Below are 16,040 nucleotides of genomic sequence, written 5' to 3'. Positions count from 1 at the left end.
TCATTGAATCTCTAAACCACCCTATGAGCAGGGAAACTGTAGTGTGCCCATTTTAGAGGGGAAGAAACCAAGGTCTAAAGAGGTTAGTAACTTGCCCAAGGCCCAGCCTCAGAGCCCTCCTGGTGCTTAAGTTCTACAATAAGCTGCTTCTCAACATGCAGCACTAGCCACCTGTCCATCTGAGCCCCTCTGGGATCCTTCCTGTATTCACAGATCCTCCCTGACCCCCCTGCTGTATCCCTGCCTTGCCTGCTGTTAGGCAAAGAGGCTTGCCGAGGGTGGGGACTGTGGGAACTTGCCAGTGGGACCCCACCTCGAGAGTTGAGGTGTGTGAGAAGGGTGCTCTTGAGAGTTGCTGACCCATGACTTGAGTCAGGGTGGGGCCCTGGATTGAAGTAGGGTCAGGGCTGTGTCAGGCAGGAGTAGCTGAACGTTTGCTCCCTTCTGAAGCTGCATTAGCAGCCTTTACCATCATGGCCTGAGTGTGGGGAGGCCTGCCCAGGTATATTTGGGGTACATTGGGTTACATAAAATATATTAAAATTACTACTACTTGCTCCCTTGCTTTTTTTCATGTGGGTATTAAAACAATTTAAATGACGTACTATGTGATGTGTGTGTGTGTGTGTGTGTGTGTGTGTGTGTGCGCGCGCGCGCGCGCATACGAGGAAGGACCAGGCCAGAGCCAGCAGGCTGACTGCAGGAGCAGGAAGAATCTGTTCCTTTGAAGGGGCAAAGAAGCAGGAAGTTATATACAACGACCTCAGGGTGTTTTCACTGCCTATTCCCAGTTGTCTTCTACCTACTACCTCCAGGATATATGAGTTTGGTCTTTGTGCTCTCTGGAGATTATAACCTAAAGGATTTAAGGAGTAAAACTCCAAGTATACCCAAAATATTATCACTTCAACATACAATCAATATAAAAATTATGAATAAGAAATTTTACATTCACTTTTTATACTGGCTTGAAAATCCAGTGTGTATTTAACATTTATAGTGCATCTCAATTTGGACTACCCACATAGGAAGTACTCAGCAGCTACTTGTGGCTGCCATACTGATTGATCTAAATGACCAATCTTGGGATTTGGCCTGCTTTACTTAGTGTTGGAGCTGGAAACTCAACTCCATTACCCAGGAAACAGGCTCTATCTCCTTGAGAAACTTTACCAGGAAGAAGGGTGGCTGCAACTTATGTCCCTGCCCAGAACCCAGCCCTGAGTGGCAGGCAGGGAAAACGGGCTGAGGCTGGGCCAAGGGTATGGCCCATTAACCAATTAGAGAGCAGAGGGGCTGGGGACCCAGGGAGTTCAAGGGTCCAGCTACCTGTGGGCTCCGAGGACCCCAATGTGGGCATATAAAGAGCCCAGAGACACCATGCCCTCACTCTGCCATTTCCTCCTTGCTACATGCCTTTCCACTCCTCCCTCCAATCACATCCGCCAAAATTTTACTTTCAAAATACTTAAACTACAAAATTAAGTGAAAAATGAAAGCAGTATAAACATAAAAGAAAGGCCAGAAGAAAGTACACCTACATTTTTAACCATGGTTTTCTCTGTGTTTTAGAACTAGGTCACTATTTTCTTATTTCTGTTTTTCTATACTTAAAAAAATTTTTTTTTAATTATGAACCTGTATTAATTATTTATATTATTGGAAAAAGCAATCTGTATTAATGTATATTTTTAAAAATCCTGCCTAGTCTTCAAAAATCAGTTAAAAATGCCAGCTCCCCTGAGGGCTTTCCAGACCTCCCTCTGCATCACTTTCCTCTGCTATGCTTCTAACTACAGCCTGGCCTGTACTGAGTTTAACTGAGGGCCTCTGTTCCCTCCACTCCAACATCGTGAGGGTGGGGTCTGCATCTTGGCATCACCCTAGGGCCTGCCACAGTGCCTGCCACCTAGTAGGGGCTCTCTATACATTGTGGAATGGATGACTGAGACCAATTAGAACCCAAATACTCCAACTGGGCTGAATGACTTAAGGTTTGTCAGAGTCCTGCAGTTCCTTCTTCTTGGTGACCCACTCCCTGACTTCCAACCCTCAATATCTAAAATCACAAAGTCCTCAAGCCAGAAGACACATCTTGAGAGGTCATACTATCCAGTCCTGTAATACTCCTCCCATCTCCTCCTTCTCCTTGCCTCTGGATAGCTTATATGCTTCATCCGCCTGAGTCCTACCTGGCTAGGTTGTAGGCATGTCAAAATTCAAAGCTCCCTGGTGTTAATAAATTAGATGGCCTAGAAGAAATAGATAAATTCTTAGAAACATACAACCCACCAATTATTGAAAATCTGAATCATGAAGATAGAACATCTGAACAGACATACTATAACTAATAAGGGGATTGAATCAGTAATCAAAAACCTTTGGACAAAGAAAAGCCCAGAACCAGGTGGCTTCATTAATGAATTTTACCAAACACTTAAAGAAAAATTAATGTCAATCCTTTTCAAACTGTTCCCAAAAATTGAAGAGAAGGGAACACTTCCAAATTCATTTTACAAGGTTGGTATTACCCTGATACCAAAGTTAGACAAAGACACTATAAGAAAAGAAAAGTATGGGTCAATACCCCTGATGAACATAGATGCAAAAATCCTCAACAAAATTCTAGCAAATCAATTTCAACAGTGCATTAAAAGGATTACACACCATGACCAAGTGAGGTCTATCCCTGGGATGCAAGGATGGATAAACATACAAAAATCAATTAATGTGATACACTACAGTAACAGAACATGGGACAAAAATCACATGACCCTCTCAATAGGTACATAAAGAGCATTTGACAAAGTTCAACATCCTTTTGTGATAAAAACTCTTAGAAAAGTAGGAATAGAAGAATATTATCTCAACATAATAAAGGGCATATATGAAAAGCCTACTACTAATATCATACTTAATGGTGAAAAACTGAAAGCCATTCCTCTAAGATCTGGAACAAAGCAAAAACGCCCACTCTTGCCACTTCTATTCAACATAGTTCTGGAAATTCTAGCCAGAGAAATTAGGGAAAACAAAGAAATAAAGGCATCCAAATTGGAAAGAAAGAAGTAAAATAATCTGCTTACAGATGATGTAATCTTTTTTTTCCTTTTAATATTTTATTGGGGAATCGGGGAAGGGGAACAGCATTAGGGAATCGGGAAGGGGGAACAGACAAGTTGCTGTCCTTTTGTTCTTCAGTCTAGTTGTGAAGGATGTTGCTTCACAGGCCCATGTTGGTATTATCATTGCTCTCTTCCCGGGTGAGGCAGATTGGTCGCCGGCCCCTGGACGGCCACTCACAGCAGCTCTTGGCAGCTCACGCTGGCTGCCAGCCACTCACAGTAGCTTACACAGCCCACCGCAGCAGGGGCTGCAGCCTACGCCGTCACCGGCAACTTACGGCAGTCCAGCTCTAGGTTGAGCTGTTGTTCACCATCTTAGGTGTAGAGGGCTCAACGTCACTGGCCCTCATGTGGGATCTGAACCGGGGCCCTGCTGCTCAGAGCTGGCGTCTCAGGGCAACTCTTAACCAACATGCCACTCAGCCAGCCTGATATAATCTTCTTATATGCAGAAAATCCCAGACTCAAAAAAAGAAAAAAAACAACAACCTGTTAGAACTAAAAAATGAATTCAGTAACATTACAGGATATAAAATTAACATATAAAAATCAGTTGCTTTCCTATATACTAACTATCTGAAAATGAAATTAAGAAAACAGTCTCATTACAATAATATAAAAAAAACAATTTAGGAATAAACTTAACTGTGGAAGCAAAAGACTTGTATCCTAAAAACTATATAACATTGATAAAATAAATTAAGGAAGAAACAAATAACTGAAAAGACATCTCATGTTGATGGGCTGAAAGGCTTAACATTTTACAATAAAATGTCCATACTATCCCAAATGATCTACGGATTCAAGACAATCCTTATAAAAATCCCAAAGTCACTTTTTACAGATTAAAAAAAAAATCCTAAAATTCATATAGAATCACAAAGGACCCCAAATAGCCAAAACAATCTTGAGAAAGAAGAATAAAGCTGGAGCATCATACTTCCTGATTTCAAAATATATTACAAACCTATAGTAATTAAAACAGTATGGCGCTTGTATAGAGACAGACATAAGGACCAATGGGAACACAATAGAGAGCCTAGAAATAAACCCACATATATATGGTGAACTGGTCTTCAAAAGCATTATGATGAATACACAATGGTGAAAAGATAGTCTCTTCAACATATGGTACTAGGAAAACTGGATATCTACATTCAAAAGAATGAAATTGGACCATTATCTTGCACCATACACACAGAAATTGACTCAAAATGGATTAAAGACTTAAATATAAGACCTGAAATTATATAATACTCCTAGAAGAAAAAATGGCGGGGAAGCTTCTTGATGTTGGTCTTAGCAATGATTTCTTGGATATGACACTAAAAGTACAGGCAACAAAATTAAAAATAGATAAGTGGGACTATATCAAACTAAAAAGCTTCTGCATAGCAAAGGAAACAATTAACAGGGTAAACAGGCAACCTATGAAATAGGAGAAAATATTTGCAAACCATATATCTGACAAGGAGTTAATATCGAAAATATATAAGGCACTTCTACAACTCAGTGACTACAGGACAACAAAAAACCCTTGAAATAACCTGATCTAAAAGTGGACAAAGGGGGCCAGCCGAGTGGTGCGTTGGTTAAGAACTGGCTTGGGACTCCAGCTCTGACCAGCAGGGACCCAATTTGGATCCCACATGGGGGCCAGTGACACTGCCCTCAACAGCTAAGATGGTGAACAACAGCTCTACTTAGAGCTAGGCTGCCGTGAGTTGCCGGCATTGGCGTAGGCATAGGCTGCAGCCCCTGCTGCAGTGGGCTGCCATAAGCTACCATGTGTGGCTGGCAGCCAGCGTGAGTGGCTGGCAGCTGGTGTGAGCTGCCAAGAGCCACCAAGAGCAGCCATCCAGAGGCCTGCAACCGATTGCCTCACCAGGGAAGAGCGCAATGATAATACCAACATGGGCCAGTGAAGCAATGTCCTCCACAACTAGACTGAAGAACAAAAAGGACAGTAACTTGTCTGTTCCCCTCCCCCATTCCCCAGCGCTGTTCCCCTCCCCCAATTCCCCAATAAAATCTTTAAAAAAAATTTTTTTTAATAAATAAATAAAAATAGGCAAAGGGCTTTCCAGACACTGCCACTGCCCGCCCCTCCCCCTCAACATCCCCGATGCTCAGTCATGGTCAACCCCACCGTGTTCTTGGACATCGCCGTGGACGGCAAACCCTTGGGCCACGTCTCCTGCGAGCTGTTTGTAGACAAATTTCCAAAGACAGCAGAAAACTTTCATGCCCTGAGCACTGGGGAGAAAGGGTTTGGTTATAAGGGTTCCTGCTTTCATAGAATTATTCCAGGATTTATGTGCCAGGGTGGTGACTTTACATGTCATAACGGCACAGGTGGCAAGTCCATCTATGGGGAGAAGTTTGATGATGAGAATTTCATCCTGAAGCATACAGGTCCTGGCATCCTGTCCATGGCAAATGCTGGACCCAACACAAACGGTTCTTAGTTTTTCATCTGCACGGCCAAGACCGAGTGGTTGGATGGCAAGCACGTGGTCTTCGGCAAGGTGAAAGACGGCATGAATATTGTGGAAGCCATGGAGCACTTTGGGTCCAGGAATGGCAAGACGAGCAAGATCACCATGGCTGACTGTGGACAACTCTGATGCATTTGACTGGTTTTATCTTAACCAGACCATTCCTTCTGTAGTCAGGAGAGCACCCCTGCCCCATCTGCTCGGAACACCCCATTATCTTTGTGCTCTCGCTGCAGTTCATTGGGTTCCATATTTTCCTTGCCCCCTCCAAGTCTAGCTGGGTTGCAGAGTTAAGTTTATGATTACGAAATAAAAGCTAAAGAACAACAACAAAATAAATAAATAAATAAATAAATAAATAAATAATAATAAAAACGGCACAGGACTTTAATAGACATTTCTCCAAAGAAGACAAATGGCTAACAGGTATGTGAAAACAGGCTCAATGTCATCAATCACCAGAGAAATGTAAATCAAAACCGTAATGATATACCACATTATACCTACTAGGGTGGCTATTATTAGAAAAACAAAACAGTAACAAGTGTTGGTATAGATGTGGAGAAAAGGGAACCCTCCTACACTGCTGGTGGGAAAGTAAAATGGTATAGCCACTATGGAAAACAATATGGCAGTTCCTCAAAAACTGAAAAGTAGAACTATCATATGGTTCAGCAATTCCATTTCTGGGTATTTATCCAAAAGAACTGAAATCAGTATCTCAAAGAGATATTTAGACTTCCATGTTCATTGCAGCACTGTTCATAATAGCCGAGATATGGAAACAATCTAAATGTTCATTGACAGATGAATGGATAAAGAAAACGGAAAAAGAAAAAATATATAAAATGAAACATTATTCAGCTTTAAAAAAGAAGGAAATCCTGCCATATATGACAACATGGTTGAACCTTGAGGACATTATGTTACGAGAAATAAGCCAATACAAAAGGAGAAATGCTGTATGATTCTACTTTTATGAGGTATCTGAAACAGTCAAACTCAGAGAAGCAGAGTCAAATGATGGCTGCCAGAGCTCGGGGGAGGGGGAAATGGAGAATTGCTATTTAGTGGCTATAAAGTTTCAGTTATGCAAGATGAATAAGTTCTAAAGACCTGCTATACAATGTTGCATCTATAGTGCACAATACTGTATTGTGCATTTAAATTTAAGAGGGTGGATATCATGTTAAATGTCCTTACCATAATAAAACATTACAAAAAATAGAATTCAGAGTTCCCCAGAGGCATCAGCTCAGGTAAACTTGCCCTCAATTCTAGCTTCAGCCTCTGCTGTACAAGTACAGCTTGTTCCCCTTGTTTTGTTTTCTGGGCTCCCTGCAGCCCTTCTGGGACCCTTAGTGTGACAGAGCCCTTGGTACAGTCTGCAGGTTGGGGGTGAGCGTGTGGGGTGGAGGAGCCCATGGATGGCTGCTGGGCTGTGGCCATAGCCTTGTTTGAGAAATGGGACCCTGGGCTGGCTCATGCTGTGGTCTCCATCCAGAAAAAGTCTGCAGATCTGTCTCATGCCTGTGACTGTCAACTGTTCCAGGAAAAGATCTTTTTAAAAAAAATGATGCTGATCAGACACTTGCGACAGGCCCCCAGACCTCACTGTCACCAAGTGCTACAGAAAACAGGCTTCACAGCCTCAGCCAAACAGATACCACTGAAATATTTACGAGGCTTCTGGCTCACGAAACGGAGCTTTCCACTCGGAAGAAAGGAAACGGACGCAGCATGTGTGAAGTACCTACTACATGTCATACCACTCAGGGAGTTTAACTTTCATCACCCAAGCCTCACAGCTCAGTGAAGGAGCTGCCATTAACCTCAGTTAGGAAACTGAGTATCGAAGCAGCACTGTGTGGTGGTTGAAAGCTGGGCTCTGGGGTCTGGCTGGGCTGCCAGCTGTGGAACACGTTGGGCAAGTCACTTAGTCTGTTTCCTCATCGGTAAAATGGAGATGATAAGAGGGCCTACCTCTGTCAGGACTGAATGAAACAACCCATGCAGCTCACTTAGCTCTGTGCCTAGCATATAAGTGCTCAATAAATGTTAGTTATTGTTATTCTTGCCCCAGTCACATCACCCCACTTTCCACTGTTCCCAGGTCTTGTTCCCCACCATTCACTCCCTCCTTGGCCAAGAACAATCCTTCCATGTTATTCCTCTGGGGATGGTTTGCCCCCTGCCAAGGACCTCCTGAAGGCTTACCCAAGGAAATAAGTTTCTAACCGTGATATCTTGAGCTTGGTGTAGTCTTGGCCAAGGGTAGAGGACTGAGAAAGGGGTCCTTCAAACCCCACCTCCTGGGCCTGTGAATACAGCTGCCTTGCCTGGATCAGCCTCCAACCTTGCCCTGAGCTAGGCCATTTTGGGATTAAGCACAAAATTGGTGTCTCACGTTTTCTTTTCTCCATGCTGTTATTTGTATATCATTCTGGTCCCCTGAAGGGCATCCCTTTCTATCTGTGCCACACTCTCTATCTGTTGAATCCTACTCTTTTCTTCCAGATGCAGTTCAAAAGACACCTCCCCCAATCCTTTCTGATCTCCCAATCAAATATGACCACTCCTTTTTCTTTTCTTTTCTTTTTAAAAATTTTATTATTAGTAGTATTAGTATTAGTATTATTAGTATTAGTATTATTAGTTCTAGGTGTACAAAACAATGCAATAGTTATACTTTTCACCCCTCACAAAGTGACCACCCCCCTCTCCCAATCAACCACCCCCTTCTTTTTTTTTTTCATTTTAAACAAGAAGCTTATTTAAACAACAAGACGCTTGACTTGAAGGGAAAACTATCTAGAACTCATTTATTTTAGAGTAATTTATCCCTACGTAAAGACAGATTGTCCTACATGTAATAGCAAAGTACAAAAAAAGTTATAAAATAGTCCTTGGTTTTACAATGATAAATGAAAAACATTAAAATTCTCCAATTGAATAAGGTATGCAAGGATTTTTATGTTGTTCTTTTTTTGTTAGACAGTGAGAGCAAAATAACTTACTGGAATATAAAGATAAGAGCTGAATGAGCATTCTGCTAATGGAGAAAGGGAATATTCACACAGAAACAGTATTTCCCCCCATCCCCCCATCCAATCTCCATTTGATGTTGATCAACACATACCTAACTGGCCATTTATTTTAAAAAAATGCAAATGCTTGTGCCCATACATCAGTTAGTTTATGTACAATAAAGGAAGAGGGAAGGGGAAATGAAAGGATAGAGAAAGCTATACTGTGGTGGTCAGGATGGAACCAAATTGCAGTTTTCTAGCTGAGAATGTCTTCTTGGTTTGGAGAAGCAGAATCCTGGGGTAAAGCAGCAGGTTTCCTTTTTAGTAGATGCCTCCTGTCTGCTGCTGGAACACATCAATTGTATCTCCAGCCTCCATTTCCAACTGTGCAGGTGTGTGTGTCTCATTGACTGGCTGCCTGTCAAATCGGAATCCGATCTGCCTCATTGACAACCGCTTTCCTTCACAATAGGCTTTCATTAGTTTCCTAAGCGTTGTGTGCCTCTTAATCTTAAACTGCATCACAGAACCATCCTGCCCTGCCACCTTCAAATTACTATGGTCATTGTTCTCGGTCTTGACTCCTTCCTTGGGCTTTTCATCTGCCATGGCAAGTGCCAATCTCCTCAGCTGCTGCTTCCCAAAAGAGGTACCAGGTCGGCACCCAATGAGCACACAGGCAGCACCAGGAGATGGCAGTGGTGGAGGAGGGAGAGACCACTCCTTTTTTCTGAAACTCCCAAAAGCACAGTGTTGATAACCATCAGTCATGTATGGCTTTGTCTGAAGGGTACCCGGGGACAAAGAACTGTCTTTGCTCCCTAGAATTTTATGATTCTTTGTAGTATGCAATACAAGTTGGTGCTGGGTATAAGCTTCTGAACAATGATGAAGATGGTGCCCATTCAACACACAGTAGGTGCATTAGACTGTGGGTTCCTTGAGGGTGTGGGTGGAGAGTTCTGCATCTGTCTCCTGAGCACATAGCATAGTGCTGGCACATAGCAGGTTCCTGATAAATGGTTCTGAATGGGTGTTCACAGCGACAGCTCCCATTTGCCAGGCCCACCATGTCAGGCACTGTGCTAAGCCTTGTCCATAGGTGAGTTCCAGGCCTCACAATCACCCTCTGCGAGGGGCACTAATATTCCCCACTAAAAAGTGAACTCCACAGGGCAAGGATTTACATCTTTTGTGTTCACTGCTATATATATATAATACATCAATGCTTGAGATGTAGTAGTCCCTCATTAAATATTGGTTGAATGAGTGAATTAACGAATATCCATCTTATAGATGAGGAAACTGTGCTTGGAAAGGTTTAACAACTTGTCTAAGGTTATTCATCTAGTAAGTGACAAGGTCATCTCTTCGCACCTAGAAGGACCTGATTTCCAAGCCTTTATTAGGTGGGAGAGATGGATTGGGGACTAGAAGGATCAAGATACGTAGTCCTCCCTTTAAGGAGCAGAACCCATGACCATCCCAGGACTAGGGAGGGCAGGCACCAACCCCACGACCTAGGGGAAGGGAATGACTTCTCAAGGGCCTGGACACCATGGAGGGCCGCAGCGCAGGTGGGACTGGGTGTGAGGAGCTTGGAAATCGGCATTCCTGCACTTTGCTTCCCCTGCTCCAGCTCCCAGCAAGAGCCCAGGAGTGGTGGGGAGAGGGGAGGGTGAGAAGGAGAGGGACGGGAATGTGGTCTCATGCCTTAAGCAATCCTGAAGCTGGGAAGAAGGGTGATATTCAGGGTGCTGATGCTTACCAGAGGCTCTGTGTTCCTGTGCTTCAGAGACTGGATCTGGGCAGGCAGTGCGTCATGGAGTGAGGCAGTGGGGAGGCAGGAATGGAAACCTCAGCATAGAGGGTTTGCACAACCAGGCTATGGCTAGGAGGCACAGGATGTTGGGTTCTTTGCTCTAGGGCTGCTGGTGGGAAGGGGGAGGTTGGAAGGGCCTGTATGTATAGCAGTGAGAGGAGTAGAGACCAGGGATGTGCAGGGAAATGACAGGCTTTGAAATTAGTGTGGGTCAGCCATGGCTGAGGCCCAGGTACACATAGGATGGTGTGTTGGGATGCCTGAACTCACCTGGGCCACCACCCCTTGCAGAAACCTGCGTACTGAGAGCAACCCGGGCTCCAGCACTTGCCTCTGCCTTCCTCCCCCAACACTGGCCTCAAATGCACAGGTTCTGTCTTCACCCTTGGGGGGCCGGGGCTGGTGCAGGCTGGGTGTGCAGGGCTGTGGTGGGCCGGGTGGGTATGGGTGAGGGTCTGGGGAGAGGTGTCTGGATGGCTCTGATTCTGCTCCCCTAGGAAGAATGAGAACCTCCCAACTCTTCCCTCACGCCCACTCTAAGTGTTGTCACTGACACACTTTTGGGTTGATGGCCCCTTGAATTGGGGTCACATCCATTCTTCTCACCTTGGCTTGGCCCCTAACATATCACATAACTTTGGGTAAGTCACTCACCGTCTGTGTTTGGCTTTTTGCTTTTATGGCTGTAAAATAAGAAGCATCGCCCCTGTCCACACCTTCAGCCCCCTCTCCCCTCCCCAGGACTTGCCCCAAACAGAGCTGGCTGGCAACCAGAGCAGAACATGGAGAGGGAAGGGCTGCCACAGTGTAGGCCTGAAAGGGAGAGAGAGGAAATGGCTGGGGCCCACAGTCTCCTCCACCCTGAGGTGCAGCCCTGAAAACATTGACGCTGGTCTTTGAATGTCTTTTCTCACCACAGTTCAGTGGAGATGTTGAAGGAAAAACCTGGAGGAAGGAAAGCACTTCCTTCGTTCTCCCCCTTCCCCAGGGGGTGCCTGGGGCTTGCTGTCCTTGCTCTTCTCTTCTTGGCCTCACTCTCCAGGGGATGTCCTCACTTACTCAAGGTTCAGCCACTGTCCACATTACTAATGACCAAGGAGTCCCAAACCCACACATCCAGCCCAGTGTCCGGTAGCCACACTGCTCAACTCCAGGAGGCCAGGGTTGGGCTGCAGAGTGGGAAGGGAAGAGGCATTCCTTTGAAACACAGTGCACGGTGCCCCAGAGATGTGTAAGGCCCTGCCAGGACCTCTCTCCTGGACACCAGGAGCCTCTAGCTGATTGTCCACAGGACAGCTCCACGTGGATTTTCCACAGGCACTGCAAGCTCAACCTGACCTCACCCAAACACGGCAGCTCCTTCCTTCCTTTTAATAATGGCACCATACTCCTGGGGTCTCAGCCTCCAAACCTCCATCCCTCCTGACTTCCCGTCTCTCTTTGTCTCGCCTCCAGCCTCTTCCCATGTCCTGTCAATTCTGCCCCAAGCTGTCTGCCTCTATTCATCTTTTCTTCCCCCGGATGATCTGTCTTATTTTTAAACTATCAAACACATATAGGACGACTTGTCCTATGCCTGGCTCCGTTCTAAGTGCTTTATTAATATGAACTCACAACCTTCATTTTACAGATGAGGAAACTGAGGCACAGGGAAGGGAAGCCTCTCACCCAGGGCCGGGATTTGAGCCCAGGCAGCCTGCCCAAAAGTCTGGGCTGTGAGCCACTATCACAAGAACTATCACAAAATCCCCACCCTCATCCCTGCTCCTTCAATCATGCCCTCATTCAATCCCTCCCACACATCGCTCCCAGGCTGGTCTGTCTTCCCTTCATGTTTAAGAAAACACTTTAATGACAAAAAGTACTACAGCAGTTTAGTCTTTCTGAAGCGTGACTTTGAACATATTATTCCCTGCTCAAAAAACCTTGAAATTTCCCCCACTACCGCACGGCATGCAAGCAGAAGAAAGCCCATCCCCCCCACCCCCGCTAGGAATTCAAGGGTGTGACACCAACAACCTCTCCTGGGGAACCCCTCAATGTTCCCCTCAGGTACCCCTTCCTCTGGCTGTCCTGCCTCACCCGCTCTGCGTGGGGTAAGCTCTGAATGGACCCCTCCTCCTTGAGGAAAGGCTGCACATCCGATTCCCCTCTGAACCACCAACGCCGTCTACCACAGTGTGTCACACAGAGCTAGGTGTGACACATGTGATGAATAAATAACAGTGGAACTAAGCTGCTTATGAGGGTGGAAATTAATTATTTCATTAAACAACGTTTGTGGAACCCTTGTGGCTAATAATAGCTAACACTGGGCACTATGTGAAACACTTCACACATATTATCATTTAATCCACTCTATAATCTTACAAAGGCAGTACTATCGCTATCCCTCATTTTCCAAATGAGGAAACCGAGGATCTGAGAAGAGAACTAACTTGTCCAGAGTCATAGAGCTTTCAAGTAGAGAGGCTGGGATCAGAACCAAGGCTGCCGACTCTGAGGTCCCACCACACCTTACTGCCAGAGGAGTGTTAGACAAACGTTCCAATGTCTGGGTAATGTCCAAAGACCATGTCATGGGGCCATATAAGTGATGTCAAAGTAATCGAGTCCAACATCTGAGCAACATTGTAGCACTGACATGTCTAATGTCTGAGGACTATATGGACTTGGTATAATGTTGTACTTCAGTCATCCCAACATTTATCAAGCACCTACTACATCCATGCCAGCCACTATTTTAACTCATGGGTGTAGAGCAATGACAACCCCAACCCCAAAACACCTCCTCTCATGTAGCTGATATCCTAGTAGGGGGGAAGAGGGGGAACTAAACAAAAAAATATATATATGTCAGAGGTGACAATTGCCATGGAAAAAAATTAAGCTGGATTAGGAAAAAGGTACTGCCCAATGAGCTGGTGGGGGTATGGTGGTGGCATTGCTCTCCACCAATAATGTCTGAGCAGAGGCATGAAGTAAGTGAGGGAGTAAGCCATGCAGCAATATGTAGATATTCTAGACAGAGGACATAGTAAGTGCAAAGGCCCTGAGCGAAGAGCATGCTTGGCTCAGTCAAGGAACAGCCAAGAGGCCTGTGTGGCTGGAGCAAAATGAATGGGGAGAGAAGGAGCAGATGAAATACGCAAACACATGAAAATGCCGAGGCTTCATAAAATCAGGCTCTGTGTAACACCACATATATGGGTAATAACAATAGCTAGGATTTATTGAGTGCATTCCACATGCCTGGTACTCAGTACTGCCGACACAAAACCTGCTACACACAGGCTCCCTTAGATTCTCACGGAGAGACAGACAAAGAAATCCCACAGTGCTACGTGACAGGTGCTATGTCAGGGTGCCATGAAATTATTAAAGAGAAGCATCTAATCTGGACTAGGGGCCAAGGAGGCTTCCTGGAGGAGATGGCACTTGAGCCATCAAACAGGAGAAGGAAAACACTCAAGAACACAGATGCAGAGAGGGAGGGGAAGGCTAGAACCTGGAATGGCCAGGCAGAGCTCAAGCAGCAGTGCCCAGGGATAGGGGTGGGCGTCGGGGGTGTGAGGGGAGGCTTGTGGGAAGAAGTCCAGGGCAGGGTTGGAAGAAGGAGAGAGAGGACAGGGAAGTACAGTGTATAGGGGCTGAAAAAGCCTGTGGACAGGGAGGCCCAGGCTTAGTGTGGGGTGTTGGTGGTTATGGAGTGAGGCACAAAGGGTGAGCAGAGGTGAAACAAAGTCTTCGATAATTTACCTGCCCACTCAGGATCCTTTCTCACTGGGCATTAGGTTGCGCTAGCTGGTTGTTGACAGGGAAGCAGAAGACAAGGGGCCACTCCCACCTGTGCCAGGTCTTGGTTTCTCATCCCATCCTATGAGATTCAGATCCTTCTTTTAGGCAGCTCTCTAAGTCCTGACCCTGTGGCAGCCCAGGACACTCTGGTAGGAGGTTTCTCAGTTAATAACAACTCACATTCTCGCAGCACCTCATGGTCTTCGATGGGCACCCACTGCTATAACCTGTGTGTCTTACAGTCAATCTAGTATGGACAGAGCTCCACTGTCATCCTCCTTTCCATAGGAGATGCTGCAGCCCAGAGGTTAAAGCCTTGTGAAAGTCACGTGGCCAGTGGGTGACTAAATTGGGACTTGAGCCCAGCTCTTGAGATTGCAAGCCCCACAGTAACACTGCGTCATCTGTGGAGAACAGGGCCTGGCGATGGCTGAGTCCCAAGGACAAGCCTGGGGAAAGGGATGCAGCAGTCTCTGCAATGGGGGGAAAGATAGAGATGGTGTGATGGAGGCCAAGAGCGGAAGCAGAAAGGGAGCAGTGCAGGGGGTTGGAGAGGCTTTGAGACAGAATTAGAGGTGTCCCCAGAAAGACCTGGTAAAATGTCCCAGCAGGGTTATAAAAATCAGAAGTTGTGTCTTCCCACACCACTTCTCCATGAAGGTAGTGAGGGACCTCTTGCTCCTATTTCACAGGTGAGAGAACCAAGGCAAGGAGTGGGGCCCACCTGGCTTGCCCAGGTGCCCATAGGAATTTAGGGCCCAGGGGCCCTGTTAGAAGGCAGACAAGTCTCAGACAAGAAAAGTCTGAGACTTTTCCCAGTCTACCGTGGATGATGACATAGAGATGATGAGGATGAGGTGGAGATGGAGGCCGAAATCAGGGCCGAGTCCAAAGAGAGAGGGGGAAAGAGGCAGAGAGAGGCACGGCTGGAGCCTGCCAGCAGCAGAAATGGGGAGAAAGGCCTGACACCCAGCTTCAGTTCTGGGCAGGCAGCATCAGCTGACTGGGATGTCACGGAGCCCCCGAGCCGCCTCCCGCCCGCGCGGACCCATCCATTTGTGCTGCTGCGCAGAGCGCGCTCCCTTGTCCGGGGGGGTAAGGGTACCAGGGAAGAGCCGGCAAGAAAAGGGGGCGGTGCAACGCCTCCTCCTCTCGGCTTGCGAATCCGCAGAGGCTCCGCTGCAGCCTCCTGGCCCGCCCCCGTTCCATCCTCCCTCTGCGACTGGATGGTACGTTCCGGTCCGCCTGGCCCGGCTGCGGTGGATGTTGCTAGAATCCACGCGGAGGAAGGAAGAGACGCAGGCAGGCTGCGGTGACTCAAGCGGCGGCCCCTGCCTCAGGGACCCCTTCCCCGAGAGACGGCACCATGACCCAGGGAAAGGTACCTGCATCTCCCCTGCCTGCACCATCCTCCATCCTCCAGCTTCCCGGCTCCCTGTCATCCTAAGCAAGCTCTCTGGACCACCATAAGCATCCTCCCCTGGATCTTTTGCGAAGATCCTGTGTGGTCCTTCCTGAAGTTAGAGGACCAAAAGACCCATTTCAAGGAATGGGTGGGAGCCTCTTTCTGCCCACCAGGCTCACCTCTCCTCCCCTGTCTCCCTCCCACCCCTTGCTTTCATATCACAGGACCCTGCACAAACGCCCAGCACCCCTTAAGGAATCAGCCTGGGTACCCCCGCAAGCAAGCAAGCGCGAGTGTGTGTGTGTGTGTGTGTGTGTGTGTGTGTGTGTGTGTGTGTGTGTAGTGAGCTCTGAGGGGCAGTTC

General features: G+C 46.5%; 1 protein-coding gene and 2 pseudogenes across 1 annotated transcript in view; 2 read left to right on the top strand and 1 right to left on the bottom strand.

The window, feature by feature from the left end:
• Window positions 1-1,292: 1,292 nt before the first annotated feature.
• LOC109393252 (peptidyl-prolyl cis-trans isomerase A pseudogene) lies at window positions 1,293-5,905 on the top strand (annotated as a pseudogene).
• A 3,068-nt stretch (window positions 5,906-8,973) lies between these two features.
• Window positions 8,974-9,261, bottom strand: LOC109393251 (small ubiquitin-related modifier 2 pseudogene; annotated as a pseudogene).
• Window positions 9,262-15,444: 6,183 nt separating this feature from the next.
• The window catches only part of FAIM2 (Fas apoptotic inhibitory molecule 2), a 32,170-nt gene continuing 31,574 nt past the window's right edge, over window positions 15,445-16,040 (top strand). Inside the window, exon 1 of the mRNA XM_019662284.1 lies at window positions 15,445-15,653. Within this exon, the coding sequence (XP_019517829.1) occupies window positions 15,639-15,653 (15 nt within the window). The 5' untranslated portion in view covers window positions 15,445-15,638. The remainder of the gene's footprint in view (window positions 15,654-16,040) is intronic.

Source organism: Hipposideros armiger, unplaced genomic scaffold (genome assembly GCF_001890085.2).
Source record: "Hipposideros armiger isolate ML-2016 unplaced genomic scaffold, ASM189008v1 scaffold_371, whole genome shotgun sequence".
Lineage (NCBI taxonomy): Eukaryota > Metazoa > Chordata > Mammalia > Chiroptera > Hipposideridae > Hipposideros > Hipposideros armiger.
This window is presented reverse-complemented; position numbering and strand designations above follow the sequence as displayed.